General features: G+C 45.6%; 1 protein-coding gene and 1 long non-coding RNA gene across 3 annotated transcripts in view; one reads left to right on the plus strand and one right to left on the minus strand.

The window, feature by feature from the left end:
- The window catches only part of LOC146205231 (beta-alanine transporter-like), a 112,874-nt gene extending 93,345 nt beyond the window's left edge, over nt 1–19,529 (minus strand). For both annotated transcript variants that reach the window (XM_084582681.1, XM_084582689.1), the window contains exons 1-7: nt 19,390–19,529; nt 5,978–6,381; nt 5,540–5,643; nt 3,670–3,824; nt 2,362–2,530; nt 1,980–2,106; nt 642–972 (exon numbers count right to left, since the gene is read on the minus strand). In XM_084582681.1, the coding sequence (XP_084438807.1) occupies nt 642–972; nt 1,980–2,106; nt 2,362–2,530; nt 3,670–3,824; nt 5,540–5,643; nt 5,978–6,379 (1,288 nt within the window). In that variant the 5' untranslated portion in view covers nt 6,380–6,381; nt 19,390–19,529. The remainder of the gene's footprint in view (nt 1–641; nt 973–1,979; nt 2,107–2,361; nt 2,531–3,669; nt 3,825–5,539; nt 5,644–5,977; nt 6,382–19,389) is intronic.
- Nucleotides 4,947–10,083, plus strand: LOC146205234 (uncharacterized). The gene is made up of 3 exons (XR_014701570.1): nt 4,947–5,248; nt 8,475–8,576; nt 9,382–10,083. It is a non-coding gene; the product is annotated as an uncharacterized LOC146205234 (long non-coding RNA).
- Nucleotides 19,530–20,050: the final 521 nt, after the last annotated feature.

A 20,050-nucleotide genomic window follows, 5' to 3' on the forward strand; every position in this document is an offset into this window, starting at 1 on the left:
GCAAACTGAAAAGAAAAACGAAACAAGCGATGGTTAATGAATTGTCGGCAAGGTTCCGCCGCTTATTCGTGCAGCAAGTTGAAATTACGCGCGAAAAATTGTTCGCCCCCTACGCCCTTATTTAATCACGCTCGGTGTCACTGATGCACACAAAAGTGTGGTTATTAATGGTTCTATACAAAAACAACGCGGTGAAAATATTTTCCTCTCATCATCGGCCACATTGTGCAAGAAAATGGCCCTTAAAAAGCGCGTATTCCTCATAGAAAAGCATTGCCTCCCACTACGCCAGGAGCCGCTAAGCGAACTACCATCTCGTAGGGCTCAGATGACACCGGCGCGGCTCGCTGTGTCCCCACCTATATATCTTGCACCATGGCCGAGAAGGATTTTGTGGTACACGGATTCAGGACTCTGCCCCGGAAAGCTGGCGTACATCATTTGAGATAGTAAAGAAGACGAGGTTTGTACGGGGCTGCTGACCGCGATACGAGTTGTGGTGACACCGATAAACTGGATGCTGATATCATGACCGCTTTGAGGCGTGCCCAGCGCGATAACCTGCTGAGTCACACTACGGTCTTCCTAGATAAGCCATTTATATAGCCGTCGTGGTCGGAGCATAGCGTCGGCACGCTTGCCTGATGGAGAGAAGACGGTGGCGATGCACGCGATGCCCCCAAGCAACATGCTGAAGACCATCACGGGTCTCCTGCCGTGCCTGTCCATGAAGTACCAGGCCAGGCAGACGCCCGGCACTTCGGCGGCGCCGCTAATGGTGAAGGACACGTAGTCGCTGATGCCCATAGACGAGACGGCGAATGATAGGCCGTTATACACCATGGTGTTGGCCGTCCAACCGAAGCTCACCACCACCACTTTCTTGAGGAGGTTCGGGTACTGCACAAGGCCTCGGAGGGACAGCCCTCCATCGACTGCCATCTCTGTGCACGCCAGGCTCTGCTTTTGTTCCTGTGCGCGAGTGAGGGAATCCACAGTGTTGTCACATACACCGCGGGTACAAGTTTAATCGCCAGGGGCCGTACCCGCTTCCTTCTCGCATCTAACCGTATACCTATTGCTTGCATGATTGAGTCAGCTCGTGTTAATATATTATAGGCTTACATCCTGGGAGGACTAATGCATTTTTCAACTGCAACTGTAGTGCAATGTGGGCGTGACCTAAAACTGAATGGATAAGGGACTTCGACAAGGATAGTGCGTGATCTTCTTAAGGATTTCGCCTATTGATTACATTAAGAATTGCTACTTTAAAATCTTTCTCAGCGTCAGTAGATATTAGACCTTGGAGAAAACTGTAAAGTTCTACCACTATGGAAGAAAAAAAAATATATGTACATGTAACCGCGAAGAAAAAAGCTAAAGAGGATGTGAGGACTGAACACCAACATGTTCTTGTAAGCCTTCGAAAAAATTATGGCGGTCGACCTTCGGAAATCGCTTTCTTTTTTGTTTCTTATCAGGCATGTTGCCGTCAGATAGGTACACCCATTGTAAAGAAGCTTATGATAAATTACAGACGGCGATCCGGCGCTCCGAATTCGCTGAGGAGCAAGACGTCTGGAGACACCGTCGCGGTCCAATCAGGACTCAGGTTCAGAATACAAATCTATTGAAACACGCTATTTGGTTTTAGGGAGCGACAAAATCTACTCCGGATCAGCCGGTTGAAATCGCCGCATTGTACTTATTTCTGGGTCTTTAACACCTCCAGCGTTATAAATCTACTGAAAGCGAGATGAAACCTCCTGCCAGGAAGTGATGACTTCCCACAGATGCCAGAAAAGCCCCACTATACAAAACTGAGAAGCAAAAACCTGAGGCTGTTTGCTTTTGGCAATGTCTGTATATGTTTTTCTTTTATCAGACGGCAACATAGTGTATTATCGTCATTGTACAGTGGCGTGTTAGGCGCATGTAAAATCTTGTAGATGCAGATGGTCATCTGCATCACTCACCATAAAAGTCTTCAGGAAATTTGGGGGTATCGTCTTTCCATTCCTCTTGGCAATCTTCTGGACAATAATCTCGGCCTCGGTGAGTTTATTTTGGCTGAGCAGCCATCGCGGGGATTCTGGAACGAGCCTGTTAGCGTCAAAGTTAGCCCACGTTTACCTCGACACGAGCACGAATCGAGTAAATATTTCGCTATCGCGCATTTCAAAGCGTGTCTCTACAGAACGGCGTAAATCTATAGTCTTCTTCCTTTAAGTATGTCCCTCCGGCCTTGCATCCAGCGGTGTACTACATTGTAACGCAAGGGAAGAGTGAAAGGAATTGAGCAGCCCTATGTGCGACAGAACGTTAGGCAAGCACGTGCAAGTGAAGGGGAACCCGCACCACCAGAGGGCCAGTAGCGCCACGAAGGGCAGTGAGGTGGCCAGCGAGATGGCGAACCAGGAGCGCAGCAGGTAAGCCACGCCGGCCAGTGACATGAGTGCCACGCCGTACACGGCACAGACGAACATGCCGGCGAAGGTTCGCTTCTCGGGGCTCATGATCTCCATGCCTGCGCCGCAAAGGGACGACGCTGCGTCAGAGCACGAAACTTTCGAGTGTAGCCGAACGCCACTCGCAAACACATGCTCTCGTAAGTTCTGCAAAGCTAGCAGATCGAGACTCAAGCTCGCTAAACTCGTAGAGCTTTATGCGAGCTGGCGGAGCGCTGTTAGAATTCGCAAATATCCCCGCACTTGAGAAAGGCCCCCGAGACCTCTCTTGCACAATGCTGCAAACTTTATAGAGTGACCACTTTGGACGGACAGTTGCCGATAGATGCGGTCACAAAACAAAACCTATAATATGGGTAACATTGCAGGACATGTAGAGCACAATGAAACTGCTATCTGGAACCTTACTTCTCTAGTCCACTCAAAACAGCGATTTTTGCGATATTTCGTAATGAAACCGGTGATTAAAGTTTCATAGCCCGTCCAGCCATCACCTGTTTTCTTTTTTTTTTTACCCTTTTTCTTAAAGCCTATACATACGTCTTGTCAGCACGCAAAACGCGAAATCGCTGATTTGTCTCTATAGGCGTAGAACCCTGTGGTGTGGCCCGTAAAAATTCGGAATATCTCTTCGCGCGAATTCGCATTTTCGCAAAGTTCTTTGAACCGCGTATTGTTTCTTGCATTCAAGTAATCCGATCGCTCAAAGGGAAATAATTTTAATTGAATCTCACAAGGGTTGAGCGCGATAGGCATGCCGGCTGTATGTACATGGGACGTCGCACAAAAACAGAAGGCCGCTTCACGTCATGCTTACTTGTGGTGCAGTCTAATCATGCTGATTCCATTTAAGAGGGCACTGTGCGTAGGAGGCGTGAGTGGCCTTACGTCCGCGGCAGAAGAACGCTAGCTGGCCCTCTACTATTACCGCTCTCGTTGTGCAGACAATGCAGTAGAACATAGGTTGTTTTTACAAGTGTCGGTATACTTATATTAAACAGCGCTTCCTGCTTTTGCACTCTCTCAAAGACATGTATAGTGACGGCTGTTCGGCACGCATGGGCATCAGGATCCCAATGACAGCCCTCGAGAACGTAAGAAAGGCATTCATAGTGTGCATGTTCGACTGGGTGGTTGTTATCAAAACAATGGAAGCTTCGCTGCAACCAAAAGATGAAAAGTTGGACGCTGCTCTCACTCATGATGAACGGCGTCTGAAATATGGCCGGGTAGACCATGCCGATGATGCCTCTCCATGCGATGTAAGCCTCGTAGGTGTCCGGGAAGGCGGCTCCGATCCCTCCTACCACGTTCACCACGATCGTAAGAAGGAAGGACTTCTTGCGACCCCATCTGCATGCGTGACAGACGCGCGACATTGCGGTCAAGCGTCCGCGGTTCGAATGCTGGGGGGCAACCGGTTGCTTTTGACGGCAGGAACAATCATACCGCGAGTTTCCAGCAAGAAAGCATAGCGTGGTATGTATCGTATGTGTGGCTTAGCTTCGCGAAACTAGAGTCCCTAGAAGTAGCGAAACTGCAGATGTATATGCGTCAATGCGTGGAATTTGAATGACGATATATACAAGAACGAATGCATATTAATTTCCACCGCTCGCGATTTTTACACCACACTCAGATAACATTTCCACAGGGAGGCTTTTTTTGTTTTGTCTCCTTGGCCGCCGTGGCTGGGTTTCGGTCCCATGGCTTTGGGCTCGCAGGCTAACGCCGAAGCCACTGTGCCAACCAGAAAAGGGAACCCCGGGGCGTGCTCCTAAGTCTCATGGAAACCGAATGATTTGCAGGTGGTCAAAATTAAGGAATGTACAGAGGCGAAGGTTGCCGGTGGCGCTTGTTTTTGTACTGTAAATGCACGTGTTAGATGGTGAGTATAATTACACACGACGGGTGCTTTGCAGGTTTAGGAGGAAGTGGGTTAGGGAATTTGTTTCTACGCGTGATAGCCTCGTTGCAGGAAAAAGCTACTTTATCGACGGCTATCTGCATATTACCCCTTAATTACAGCGCAACTAAGGCGGGATGTGTACGGAAGGGGGGAAGGGGGGGGGGGTCTAGAGTGTATATGTTACTCGCAGTTTCGATGCAATGCGCAATTAAGGCGCAACTTCTATCAATCAGTTTCAATGCAAATTACATTGGGAAAAAAATGCCCAGGGAAAAAATAAATATACATTGGGAAAGAACAAGCGACGTAAACAATTCATAAGTGCTGACTTTTAAAGAAATGCTTTGTAAAGCGTCAGCGCTAATTTCGTTTGTTTCCTTTTTATATGTCTTGTGTCGCTATGTTAAACGGCAAAAAAAGAAAAATAAACCTTACGGATTCAGAGAGCTGGTTCTTTTGGATCGCGGTGCGCATATTTCCATCTCTAAACGTGAAATTAATTTAGATAGGCTCCATACCTTCTTTCAGGTGGGTTGCTTCAGCTGACATTTAGTTTGCATAGGCCAAAGGTTGCGAGTTTCCATTTCTCAGTGAGGGCTGTTAAATTGCAGCTATATTTCAGGACGTGGTATACGCGTTTGTTCGGTTTAGATCACTATTTTGGCTCTTCATTTTCTTCTGTTTCAAGTCTAAAGTAAGCCTTAAAAGCAGAAGAGCCGACCACTTCAAAGTGTACTGAGCCTGGATTTCTTAAATTCCTGCTCTACAGGAGGGATTCAGCAGGATGGAAATGACCGTTTAGAATTTCCTTTTTACCAAAGTAATCTTACGTACGGCAGCCATTACATAACGTAAGGATCACAATAAGGTAATCAATTTTCTTTATGTTTTTTTCTTATGGACAGTGAACATTATTAGTTGAAGGCGGCTGCCGCGACATTTGTAGTCGCTCTCCTTATCATGTATTACGTGTGCCCTTCGAACTAACTTGCTCGTGTTCCCCATGTGCCCTTCTGTATTGGTGTTCGACTGTAACTGTGCGGCGCTGGTTCCTAAACATGATCGAGGCCCAAACTGTATACAGCTTAAGTCTCAGCCTTAATAAGTACGTATACTACCGTCTCGATCGGTACTTGCCTATATGCACGGGACCACTTGCCTGTCCCCGATGTAGCCGAAGAGCAGGTTGCCAGCCACGCTACCAATGTAGAAGGAGCATTGAGCCATGGACACCTTCCACGCGTCGTCGCGCACAACGTCCATCTGTGCACGTCGAAGAAGGCCACCCGAAGCTCTGTCAAAATCGCAGCATGTACACTGTCGCAACTTCGAAGTGTCTACAGCGAAACTAGGTGCGTCTATCGGATATATTTGCTGTGACGGTTATTATTGACAACTCTACGGTATAAGGTGTGTTTTAAGGTCACCAGTTTAAAAATCTGTTGATCTCAGCTAATTAGAACTGATAAACGCATTCAGCAATCGCCCGGCAAATATGCTTCAATTGAAAATCGGCAAAACACCGCATCTTATTCGTCGCAGAGCCGGCAGAGCAGACAATCGCTCGGCGTACATAGGCGTTCGGACTGTTCATTACCTGAGTCACTAGCGTGTCATCGTAGTAGGTAGTGTCGTAGACCCACCCCTGGTTACAATCCCTGGTCGGCCATGACTTGTCGGGGCGCGGTAACAAGCCTTCATCGCGCACGCGCAGTACCACTGCAGTGTAGTTGAGGTCGTACATACGACAGCTCTCCCACTCGCCGCCGCCAGCTCGCCGCGGGATGCTGAACTCGGCGAGCTCGGCGGGCGAGAAGGCATCGTACAGGGCCTCCAGCTCGGGCACCCGGCACCGGTGACGCGGCGTGGCCGACACGAAGATGCTACTGAAGAGCGTAAACACCGCGGGTAGCGTGGCCGGGATGCAAAGGAGGAAGTAGATCCACTTCTGGTACGGCCCGAAGGCCCCTATCTCTGGCAGCAGCTCGTCCAGGTCCATGACTGGCACGCCGCCGAGTGGGCCCACGTGCAGGAGAAACGACGCGAGGTGGGAGCACCAAGTTAGCCACACCGACCACTCATGAACACAAGCGCTTTGCCCAGTGTATCCATTCCATTCATGCTGTCCCTCGTGTTCAAGTTAGCTCTTCATAATTACGACAGCTAACCAACCCAGCCAATCGCCAACATTCGTTAAAAGTGCGAGCATGATCCAAATGTCTATGTCCAACAGTGATATCTGCAGGACATCACATGGATAGTCATTTTGGTGAAGAATAGCACAAACGTATAAAACATATATTATTTGCAAATAGCGTTTCAGGATGTTTGCCTGGAGGTACAATAAGTGTACTACATACATTGGACTGTACAAGAATGTCCAGACATCAGTTTTGGCCGGCGGTATCATGAAAACTTTGTTAACAAGTGCACCTTTACGTATTTGAGCTGTACCACTTATAAAAGTCTCAATTGATTCGTCCCAAACCTCATTCACTTAAACTGAACTCCCGGGCTGTATTGCATTGCGCTTTATATGAAGATATGAGTAGTCAAAATCATTTGTCAGTCAAAAATGCATGTGCCATGTATAAACTATGTGATGAATACAGGAATGCCCACGAGCTATTTGCGAACATCTCACACATCAGAGGCGCGCTGCACCCATCAGTGGGACCACGTTCATCGATCGCATCAGAGTGATTTCAAGTGCACATAAAGCCATCTATTACACGATACCTAATGAACTAGTTCTACTGAAAACCTGGCGTCGTCGACGTTCTGCGGCTGTCGGAAATGATTCGAGAAGTTTCAAATAAAGCCAACGAATTGCGAAGGGTCCAAATCAAGTCAAAACTGAAGAGGAGGTTCCTTTAATGGAAGGTTTTAAGAAAATAGAAGCAATTCAATGAAACACACTTGTCGCTATTGTGGGCATGAAACGCATATAGGCCACGAAGGGTCGTTGGTACCAAATGTGCTAGGGACGAACCTGCTGAACGCGTTATCGTATGTGTGACTTAAGGTGTGTTGGTGTTGTATAGAGATGCTACAATAATAATAATATTTTTTTTTTTCATTTCAATTAATTTCAACAAAAAAAAATAAAAAATTTGCAGAATGAAAAGGTTGCGTCAAAAGCGCTATCGCGTCTACTCTTAAGGCAAAGCTCAAGCGCGTCCTCCTAATTTTTTAAATGAAACCGCTCACACCCACTCATTTTTCGTCAGTCATATATTTTCAGGAAACTTATGATAATCTTGGGGAATTAAACTGAACTGATTCTACCCCGCTGACCTAAGCCTACTTTTTTTTTTTTTTTTTTCACGCATTTATCCACCGTTCTGAACAAGAACAGTAGCAGTTCAAACAAAATTGATCAATTCTGGGTGGTTGTTAGACAAAGCTGAGATTTACTCCTTTGGGCCCAGATTAAGTATATATTGCAGCATTATCAATGTAATGCACGTCGCATAAATGTACAGATGAGAAGGCATTGAGTGGAAGGGTTATGTATACAACTACTACGTGAACTTATTTTGGTGTTCTGGCATTTACTGCTGCTTTCAAATAACATAACACAGCAGAAATTAACTTGTCTCCATCGCATTCAGAATGAATAAAAAGTCTCACCATTCATTTTAATAAGTTTGCCAAGCAGCAGATTACCACTAGCCGACCTGAGGACACTCTTTATGGAGATATATAAACGTAAACGCTGGCAATCAGCTGATATCAGCTGAGTGATGAGATATGAGAAGTGCTTGTGTTATATAGTCTTGAAGTGTTTTTATACAGGTATTATGCTGTAAAATGTCGCGAAGATGTATTATGCACGCTTCTATATTCAAAATACTTTTCCAATTAACTGAACCATTTGTAAACATGGTTTCCAGCGGAACATTTTGCACTATTCACTATATCCACTAAGATTATGCTGCAACATAATCTTCCATAACACTAATGTACTTCCATTTTCCTGAAAGAATTTTGACACCTAAAAAAGCTTCCTGGTTATCGTGCAACTCCCATGTAGAGGTTGTAGCGAGTTCACGTGTAAGAATTAAGCTTCTTCTTTTTATGTGTTTCTTCAGGTTTGGAAGAAGGTCACTAGGGCCCAGAGCGGGGATAAAGTGTGGGGGGCTCAGCTCTTTGAAGTCACGCTCCCGAATGGCAGCCTCGGCAACAAGAGACTTGTGAGTCGGGGCATTGTCATAGACTACAAGAACGCCTCTTGTCACAAATTCTCGACTTTTCTCCAGAATGCCTACTGCAATCATCGGAGAATGTTGCTTAATACAGATACTCAATAAGTAATATCTCCTTCGCGCCCCCCCCCCCCAAAAAAAAAAAAGAAATAAAAAACTGTCCCTAACAATTTCTTCCCTATAGCTCGGGCTTCAGTTTTATCGGAGACGAGAATTCCGAATGATTTTTCCGTATATGCCCCTGTTTTGCTTCGCAGTCCACTCGTAGGATTACGTCCTGTCTCCAGTCACAAGGCGGTTGAAAACATATTCTGGATTGCTTGAATGAATAGAGGTACAGAAGCTCCCTTGACAAAGGCACATGGTGGTGTCGACCTATTCGTGGCGCCCACCGGGCCGAGACCTTCAAAGTACCAGAGATGTAATAGACGATTCTGAAACCACTCCCGTACAAAATGTTAAATTAGGTGACAACTTCATACACAAATTCAGCGACTCTTCATGAGAAGGCTCTCAGAAGAGAGTAAAAAAATTAGTTGTGGTTTAACTCTGGTTAACCCTATAATTGAATTGCGATAGCAACGGCGGAAGCCTCTTTTGGTCACGCCCTGTCAGTCTAAAGTGCTACATTATTGGGGACACTTAAGCTCATCCTTTAAGAGTATGACGCCAGAGCGTAAGCTACTAGCCCACATATAAATGAGAAGGGTTCAATGCTGCTGAACCGAATGTGGAGCGAAAGCATTAGCTGCGGGTGACCGAGAGTTCTTCTTTTTCTTCTTGTCTGTTCAAGGTCAAATGTGGCCCTTCCCGGGACGACGTGATGGGCCGAAACCTGGCGCAGTATTGCTATCGCAATAAAAAATCGGTTCAAGTGCTGATTCATTCTGGAAACGGGCCGCCTTGCACGTCCACGTGGCCGCGTTTAAATTCTTTGAATCAACGAGTTACTGTAACATACGAAGTATATTCGCTGCCATACACATTCACCATTCTATACGGTGAATTTCGCTGGGGGAACTTACTTCTTTCGACAAAAACTTCATCAGGCTCCAGTGCTCAAGCTGAAACTCGCGAGAGGACGCCATTTTTACCTCGCTGCTGATAGATCAATGAAACGTGAACCCGAAAGGCTTGGCATTAAGGCACTTGGTTCGAAAAATGACTTGAACAAATGGTACAAAGAAATCAATGGCAGAAGTCTGGTTACACCCGAGTTGCAAAACTTTTTGATCTCCCCTCGTAGCAATCAAGCTGCATTTTTTGCATAGCAGCAAAAAGTATTGGGTCGAATTAAAAGAGCGGGTCGCACCAGCATTTACTGCTCAGACGCGAAATGTATGCAGTCTCACCGGTAAAGAAAAGAAAATAATAATAATAATAATAAATAAATAAATAAACACCACCTTTTTTTCTGAGAGAACAAAATTATATGTAACACAAGTTCCGCCTCTAAGGAATAACGCGATAGCGTAGGCTGCCAGCCCATATATAAAGCCCCGCTTTAACCAAGCCGCATAAACGTGCCGGCGTGGCCTAGAGGTAACATGAATGCAAGGGTCCTGGCAGGCTAATTCCGATATCACCCTGCCATATGACAGGAGCTGCCAACTGCGGGAGCGGACTGACTGGCGTAAACGTCAGTCCGCGGCCATGTCAGCTGCCAGCTATACCGCCTGCCAGCTCCATGCTTGTGAATTTTCAAAGCTCACGCACATTAAAGAACCCCAGTGGTCGAAATTTTCAGAGTCCTCCACAACGGTGTCTCTTGGGTCGCTTTGGGACGTTATGACCTACAAACCAAACCAAGCCAAACAACGTCAACACCGACGCCGGCGCCGACGCCAGATTTTCGGTGACCTTAAAAAATGGGTGCAAGTTACAACTTAGAAAGTGGCGGCACGGCTGACGCATGATCCAATGTTTTCATCAGTAGACCTCATTACGCCATGCTCAAAGACAACGAGAAAGAGAAAATACTTGCCTGAACTGAGCTATAAAAAAATCCGAGTGAGACAGAAGAAGGTAGGTAAAAAATAGAACCAAAGCATAATGGCGCTACCAGAAATATATATATATATATATATATATATATATATAAGAGGAGGTATTTTGTATACGCTTTACGCGGGAAATGCGAAAGGGCGCGCTTACCTTAGCGGGCCGCACTCACAGAACGGAATCTCTAAAACACAGTTCGTGTCCGCATTTCGCAGCCTGCAAACCGATGTGCGCCGTAGCGGCACCAAGATATGCTGGGTGCACCGTGGCCGGGTGTGAGCTTTTATCGTTTTACTACAGGCCCTTTGTGCGTCTGCAGATATTTTCACCTTTGTGCTCCGCGGTGACACAACACTGGCAAAAGTTCAGCGCAAGCTTGTCAGGAAGGGCACTGGGCCCATTTCTTACTGCGTCCACCAATTATTCTGCACCTGTTGGTGCAATGGCGTTTGCGCCGAGAATGTTGCCTCGTTCCTATGATTATAGGTTTTCGACGCGCGCCTATCTTGCTGATTCCTCACGAACCGAGAGGCGCCTACTTCCTGAGCAATGCGGAGATTTGTTGCTGCAGGGCCGCACGCCCATCACATTTTTAACGCCATGGCGTTGAAGGTCCCGTTACTATCACCTCTACTACCCCTCGGCCATGCCTACTACCACCTGCCAGCGCCACGTCCGTGTTAAATCACGGGCGTGGCACTGGCAGGTGGTAGTAGGCATGGCCGAGCACTGATTCTACGATGATTTATTGTGCGACTTAATTAGATCACGTGATATCAGAAAGAGCTGGGTTGCTCATGCAAGGTGGGAAGGTGGAATAAGGAATCAACCTTTCAGTTCCCTAGGAGTCAGGTACACTACACCTATAATAAGCTTCTACGCAGGCACGGTCGTACGGCTTGGTTAAAGCGGGACTTTGTATGTTGTGTGGTCGGCTAGCTATCGTGTCCCCTCAAAGGCGGAGCTCAAGTCTTCCCCATAATTTTATTCCATGAAGGCCGGGACCATAGCGCTAGTCTCTCTCACGGGATCAAATCAAGAGGAAACTACAGGTCATTCGAGCATTTCTCGTGAGTAACGGCAAACGGCATTTGTGTCGCAACGTATTGCGCTTTTTATTTTTTTATTATTGCTTTAACCATGAAAGCCTAACACTGTTCACTGTTTCTTTTTTTTTTTTTTTTCACTCTGGTAGATTTTGACAGATATGGTGGTGCGGTCTATATATGCAGTTGGACTGTGCAGCAAGGCGCACATTACTCATATGTAGAGAACAATGATTTGACGATTAATTAGCTAATCAACTTTCTATTTTTGATTCTAAGAGGCTATGTTATGTAAAGAAATTGGAGGCCGTCAACTTAAAATATGAGTCCTCTCTTTAAATGTTCTTATTCGGCATTGTGGCTCGAAATATCGGATGTCAAATGTACGCATCCGAAAGCTCGTTGAGTCGGTTTTCACGCGTTACAAATTTATAAAATATGTCGTGCTGCGCGTGCTGTTGTTACCACAATTATCTTAACTGCTTCTACATCACTAAATGCATAAATTATGCCTGTTTTAGGCATAAAAATGCAATCGACATTGTTTTATAACTATGCAAGGCCAACTCAGCGAGCCTTGAGATAGTGTATTTTTGACGCTTGATATTTCGAGCCACGTTGTCGATGAAGCAAATTTAAAAAGGCGGACTAACATTTGATGCTGACCGGTTTCAATTTCGCGATATACTCCATAAAATCAAAATAAGAAGTTGATTAGTTACTTGTAGCTAATTAACCGTCTAATCATTGAGCTTGTACACGACACCCACCTTGCTGTACAACCCCCCTGCACAGAACGCACAAGCACAATTCTCTGAACACAAATTTGTAATCGTCAAAAAAAAAAAAAAAAAAAAAAGCTCGTTTTCGCAAGCGCACATGTGACACTTTTTCGATGCGCAGTTCCCTTCATTATAAGGAAACGATTCAGCCTTAATGACCGGTATCATATCGCAGTATCGAGTAAAAACGTCTGAAATGGATTGACGTGTTTTAAGTTTCAAAAGAACAGCATGAAATTCGTTTCATACTGCACGATCGCGTGTCAATTAATGGCGATGATGTGCACAAGCACGTTGGCTGATTCCACAAAGGGGGAAGCACCCTGGAATAGGTGGGACAGGCTACGAGCTTTCTTATTCAAATGTCAATAGCGCACGTGACCAGCAAACTCTTAACAAAATGTTTTCTTCATTCTGTGATTGGAGCAATACTTGGCAAATGAGGATAAATTTTTACAAAACCGTGTCCATGACTTTCATTAATAAGAAAACTCCTCCTCGTTTTTCATATGCTAACGATAAACATCCATTAAGACGCGTAAAAGAATTTAAACATCTCGGTGTAACTTTTTTGTTCTAATATGAAGTGGTACGGACACGTAGAGTCTAACATGCTCCAAAGCACTCAAGAAGCTTGGACTCTTAAAACGTACATTAAAAGATGCAACCCAAAACTGCAAGCTGACAGCGTACAAATGCTTAATAAGGCCTGTCCTTGAATATGCTTCGGTAGTATGGTCGTCGAACTTTGCTAAAGATGTCGCTAAGCTTGAAAACGTCAGAAAAAAAAAAAAAAAAGCGAGAAGATTGATATATCAGAGGTATGACTGGCACTTCTCACCCTCTTCTTATGCTCGCGATCTATCACTTGGCACACTTCAAAACAGACGCATGTATGAACGCATTATTCTCCTTCGCAAGATCATTAACAAACAAATTTACGTTGACGCCCCCGTTTCCTTCACTACTTCTTCCGCGCGTGTCACTCGCCGTACAAACCCTTTTAACATCTCGCCGTTTATTCCGTTTTTGGGTTGATTTAAGTTTTCTTTCTTTCCCTTTACAGTTGAACTGTGGAATAATTTAAATAGCTCGTTACGTCAACTGCCTGGGGATCAGTTTGTGCAAGAACTGCCTGATCATTTGATCTTACAATGTTGTCTTGTACTTTGTGTCGGAATTATTGAACCCACTCGCGATTATTTGCTATTATGTGCTTTTTGTTCTGTTTTAAGTGAAAATTTTTTGTACCCACTCCTGCAATGTCGCACAGTCATGGGATAGCAGTATTTGTAAATAAATAAATAAATAAATTTGCGACAAGCAAGTTAGCAGTCCAGGTAGTAGGTACACCCTTCACCAAAAGTCTTCAGGACATGGACAGCGTTCTCTTCTAGTGGAATGAAGGTCCCTTGAATGCTCCATCTATCGGAGCATTGAAAGTGCACGTCAAGCGTTAAGCTTCTTTGGCGCGATAAGAAATCATTCTCTAGAATTTCAGGGTATTTTTATATTTAATGGTGCCGTCATGTCTTCATTATCCGGCTGAAACGAATAACTTTTGGAGAGTTTTGACTAAGACTGGGTTTGAAAATTGGCTTACACAATGTCAGCCCAGCTTGCGGAATATGGCACTGTAATTTAACGTTTTGCCTTCCTTTTAGAAGACAAAAGTCCTTTTCAAAAATGGCCAAAGGGAGCTGCCATATTGGAGACTGGGCTGTGCTCATAACTCAGGAAAGTGCTGAGGATTCTCCCCCCAGGCCTGCTTCACAGCCCAGTCAAACCGGTTTCTCCGAGGGTCGTGAAAAAGTCTGTAGGGGGCACTGTTGAGTCATAATTTCTAAGGCTCCTCTATTTTTCTAAAGGTAGCGACAACTACACGACCGCCCTCTCGAGGGGTCCAGGGGCAGCGCTAGCAGACGACGCGTGGACCTCTTTCGAGCGTATACCGCGTACTCATGAAGCCGCACTTGGTGCGCACATAAACCGGTGAATTCAACAGATTTGTGTCCTCTGCTGCTCAGGAAACTTCAAAAGACAGGAATAATAACTTAAATATGCGTGTGCAGCATAAACGTAAAAAAAAAAAAAAAAAAAAAACGCGTGCGTTAAACGAGTCAGCTCATTCTTCTGAACCATTCTCCTCAGTACAGCGGCTAGGAAACTATTCATTAATTATGCTTTAAAATTAGTACCGAACTTGCAGTAGAAACGATATTTTAGTAAGCTTATTGGGCTCGTTTCCTTAATAAAAAATAAGTAGACCGAGTTTTCTGCAACCTTTGAGAACGTCGTTGCGCACAGCGCTCTGATGAAATAAGTGCGTCATTGCGTTTGTAACCGTTCGGATATACTCCGTTTTACACACTTTTCTTGGCTCGAGTTTATTTCGTTTACACAGTATTCCGATAGTTTTATTTTGGAGAAAAAGTCAGTTTCTCTGCAGCTGTGCATTACCAACGCATGTATATCTTCCAACAAATACAAAAAAAAAAATAAGGTATGATGCGATACAAAGCTCACGGATAATATTTTCTGACTTTTCTATTCTTTATTTGTTTTGGTTTCCTTATAGCCTGTCAGGCAATAATATCACCAGTAAACTTGGATGTCGCCTCTTGAAATTTGACGAGTCCCTGTGCGCGTTCAGCGGAACTTGTTTGCATTAGGTGCAACGCTGCGAGACCCCTCCGTTAAAACAATGACTCAATAGCGTTTCAAGCACACGGTTGTTTTTACACTTTTTATGGTACAAATTTTCGTTTTAATTTTTTAATTTTATACACCGATATTTAGCATTGGCAAAAATTGACTTTCCATTGCGATCACTTTGACACATTTGCACCGTCCTCCTTTTCCAATGTTTCATTTTTCATTTATATCCATTAACTGATCAATTGTACGGACTAAATTTTCGTAATAAGCATTATCAAGCATTGGGTTTTCATTCTGAGCATTTTGACAGCATTGATTCCACGCGTAATATTGCAGTCCTGATCTGTTCGGGAAAGTAAGGGGGCTCGAAACGGTAGTGACATCTCACTAGACATCCGCAGTACAAGTAATGACTACATAGTCATAGCGTTCTTGATATTTTGCTCATGAAATAGCATATGCCCAAACAAAGGTTATCCCGGGCAAGCGAACGGCTTTTTAAGCAGACAGAAATCCCTTCGCATAGTCGGATGTTTTCCGTGGCCATAAAAATCTTACGCCCGATGTCATGAAGCCATAGCTTCCTTCTGTTGCTATTATTGTCACCGCGAAGAATGTAAAATGACTTTTTTGCGTCTTCCGCACGATTCCGGCAGCCGAAAGCTCAGCAGCCCGGCGCAGCCGCATGACTCACGCACGCTTCAAGATTTGAGTTCAGAGATGTAAGTCTTGCGTCCGCTTAAACATTAAGCAGTACTGCATATACGCCCCTTCATGGATCACTGCCTTGTCGTGGCGGAGGGGCTTGCGAAACTCGATGAAGTCGTGAGCTCTGCTGTGTAGGGCCACCCAAGATAGACAGGTCACGGCAGAGAGTTCTGACAAAATGTGATTCACTGGAGAAGGTAATGGCAACCCACTCCAGTATTTCCTGCCAAGAAAACCCTATGGCCAGTCACAATACCATTATCGATATGGCGCCGGAAGATGAGCCCCCCAGGTTGGAAGGCGTCCCACATGTTACTGGGGATGAACAAAGGGCGATTCCTAGTAGCTCCAGGACGAATGAAGCGGCTGGGCTAAAGCCAAAAGGACGCTCAGTTGTGGATGTGTCGGGAAGCGACCGGAAAGTCCGATGTTGCAAGGAGATATATCACATAGCAACATGGAATGTAAGATCTATGACGCAAGGTAAACTGGATATCGTCAAGCGAGAAATGAACAGATTGAACATTGATATCTTGGGTATCAGCGAGCTCAAGTGGACCGGAATGGGAGAATTTAACTCCGGCGACCATTATGTCTTTTATTGTGGGCACGAATCCAAGAGAAGGAATGGGGTCGCTCTCATAGTAAACAGAAGAATGGGCAAAGCAGTGCTAGGGTACAACCCTAAAAACGACCGAATGATTTCACTTCGCATCCAAGGTCACCCTTTCAACATAACAGTTATCCAAGTCTATGCACCGACCACTGCTGCTGAAGAAGCTGACGTTGAGAGATTTTATGCGGACCTACAATGCCTTTTAGACCGCACCCCATCATCAGACGTCGTTTTTCTCATAGGAGACTGGAATGCTAAGGTCGGGAGTGAAGAAATATCCGGAATTACAGGCAAGTTCGGTCTCGGTGAGCCAAATGAAGCTGGGCAGAGGCTAGTAGAGTTCTGTCAAGAAAACAACCTGACCATAGCGAACACTCATTTTCAACAGCACAAGAGGCGCCTGTACACATGGATTTCACCGGACGGTCTGTACAGGAATCAGATCGATTATATTATTTGCCGGCAGAGATGGAGAAGCGCTATACAAGCAGTAAAAACAAGGCCTGGGGCCGATTGTGGCACCGATCATCAGCTTCGTGTTGCCAAAATTAAGCTTCGATTGAAGAAAACGCAGAAAACTAGAAGGCCTTTCAGGTATGATCTGGATCAGATTCCATTAGAATATGCTGTGGAAGTGAGGAATCGATTTCAAGAATTAGATCTAGAAGACAAAGAGCCCGAAGAGATGTGGACTGATGTTCGTGATATAATACAAAAAGTTGCTACTAAGGTAGTTCCAAAGCAAAAGAAATGCAAAAAAGCAAACTGGTTATCTGAAGAGGCTTTGCAAATAGCTGAGGAAAGGAGGATGGCAAAAGGTATGGGGGAAAGAGAAAGATACAAGGTTCTCAATGCGGATTTTCAGAAAATAGCAAGGAGAGATAAGAATGCCTTCCTGAACATACAGTGTCAAGCAGTTGAGGACAACAGCCAATTAAGGAACACAAGAGCTCTGTATAAGACAATCAAAGATATCAAAGGAAGCTTCTGTGCTAAGCTGGGCGTGATAAAGGACAAACGAGGCAAGGACCTCACTGAAGCCTCAGAGATAAAGAAGAGGTGGCAGGAATACACAGAAGAACTGTACAAGAAGGACCCGGATGTGCAAACCCAACATAGGACGGTTGTGATTACTGATCTCGAGCCGGGCATCCTGAAGAGTGAAGTTGAATGGGCCTTAGCCAGCCTTGCTAAGAACAAAGCTAGCGGAATTGATGGTATTCCAGCTGAGTTGCTTCAAAACCTCAACCACGACGCTGTTAACACACTGCATACATTATGTCAAAAGATTTGGACAACCCTGCAGTGGCCACAGGATTGGAGGAGGTCAGTTTACATCCCCATTCCAAAGAAAGGCAGTGCCAAAGATTGTTCCAACTACCGCACGATCGCGCTTATTTCGCATGCTAGCAAGGTGATGTTAAAAATCCTGCAAGGTAGGCTGCAGCAGTATGTGGATCGGGAGCTTCCGGACGTGCAAGCTGGGTTTCGCAAGGGCAGAGGAACTAGAGACCAAATTGCCAACCTTCGCTGGATCATGGAAAAAGCAAGAGAGTTCCAGAAACCCATTTACTTCTGCTTTATTGATTATGCGAAAGCGTTTGACTGCGTAGATCACAGCAGATTGTGGCAAGCTCTCCAAGAGATGGGAGTTCCAATTCACCTCATCTGTCTCCTCAGGAACCTTTATGAAGAGCAAGAGGCCACAGTCAGAACTGGGCATGGTCTTTCTGATTGGTTTCCGATTGAGAAAGGGGTGAGGCAAGGCTGCATACTGTCGCCCTGCCTATTTAACCTATATGCAGAGTGCATCATGAGGAAGGCCGGTCTGGACGAGTCTTCAGCTGGAGTGAAGATTGCTGGAAAACGTATCAACAACCTTAGATATGCGGATGATACCACTTTAATGGCAGAAAGTGAAGTGGAACTCAAGAGACTTCTGATGCGCGTACAAGAAGAGAGTGAGAAGTTTGTGCTTAAACTGAACATTAAAAAGACGAAGATCATGGCGTCTTGCCCTATCAAGTCCTGGAGCATCAATGGACAAGAAGTGGAAGCTGTGACAGATTTTCTGTTCTTTTGCGCCAAGATTACCTCGGAAGGAGACTGCAGCCATGAAATTAGGAGACGCCTGCTTCTGGGAAAGAGAACAATGGTTAGCCTTGACCGCCTAGTAAAGAGCAGAGACATTAGTCTGCCAACCAAGATCCGTATAACCCGTGCTATGGTCTTTCCAGTTGTGATGTATGGATGCGAGAGTTGGACTGTGAAAAAGGCTGACCGCCGAAGAATTGACGCGTTTGAATTGTGGTGCTGGCGAAGACTCTTAAGAGTTCCTTGGACTGCCAGAAGATCAAATCAGTCGATATTGTCGACCATAAACCCTGACTGCTCATTGGAGGGTCAAATTCTAAAGTTAAAGCTCAGCTACTTTGGTCATCTGATGAGAAGAGAGGAGTCGCTGGAGAAAGATTTGATGTTGGGAAAGGTTGAGGGTCGCCGGAGAAGGGGTAGGCAGCGAACGCGATGGTTAGATGGCATTCTCGAGGCATTGCAGATGAAGCTATGTGATGTTAAGAAGATAGTGAGAGACCGGAAAGCGTGGCGTGACATGGTCCATAGGGTCACGAAGAGTCGGACACGACTGAACGCCTGAACTGAACTGAACTGAACTGCATATACGCTCCTAAAAATGCAATAGAGGCATGTGAAGTACTTTTTGCTTAACTAATCGGCCAATACCACGCTGGCAAGCGCAGACCGCCGTGCATTTCAGCGGTGCAGCGAGCACCGCTGGACCCTTTGGGCGGAGCTTGGCGGTGAAGAGGTCACGTGCAGCCAACCGGCCTATCGGAGGGAGGGGCGGCTGGATCAAGACCTGTCGCTACCTTTAAAAAAATAGAGGTACCTTAATAATTTCACTTCGTGTTCCAACCTTCAACACCTCGTGTTTTTAAAAGCTTAAATCTAACCAGTGACAAGGCACTTACCGTGCAGTCTTCGCACTGCGCTCCTTTGCCTACGCTCTGCAGGCTGCTGCGGGTTCTTCTAGCTATAGCTCCGCTGGCACCCGCGACGAGAGCCCGCGCAGAACGCAGTGGGGAAGCCGCGCGACCCACTGCTCGTGACGTTACAATATATCCTGACTGTTCCACGCAGCGGGCCACAAGCGCTTGGTAGGGTGCCGAACAGTTCGGGCGCGATTCATCGGTCATCCAGAGCAGGGCGAGGACTTTCAAGCGTTAAAGCACTTCGAAGCATATGACGGTATAGTAGCTGCATGCCGCGAAGCGCGTTTCCATTGTTGGCAAGTTCAGCTCCCGCGTCGCTCATCGCTCACGTTGCGTGTCTCCGTACTCGGCGAATCCGATTCATGAGTGTTTTTCCGAAAAAGCTCAGTGACAGCTGTAGTGCGGTGAGAAATACTCCGCGTGTGGTTGGGAGCCTTTACAACGCGTGCGCTCGTTTTCTAGTAGTCTCTTTCTTTGGGCCCTTTGAAGTATCCGGAGAGAATGAAAATCAGGGCAGCTTCTGTTTTATTGCGAAAGAAATACTACGAAATCCAAAGCGAGACATCGGGTGGCCGCAGCTACGCCGTGAAGAGGCGTAGCTACGGTCTCCTCATAAAAAAATCAGCCTGTCATGACATTT

Source organism: Amblyomma maculatum, chromosome 1 (genome assembly GCF_055883805.1).
Source record: "Amblyomma maculatum isolate TAMU_Amacu chromosome 1, ASM5588380v1, whole genome shotgun sequence".
In the NCBI taxonomy this organism is placed as follows: domain Eukaryota; kingdom Metazoa; phylum Arthropoda; class Arachnida; order Ixodida; family Ixodidae; genus Amblyomma; species Amblyomma maculatum.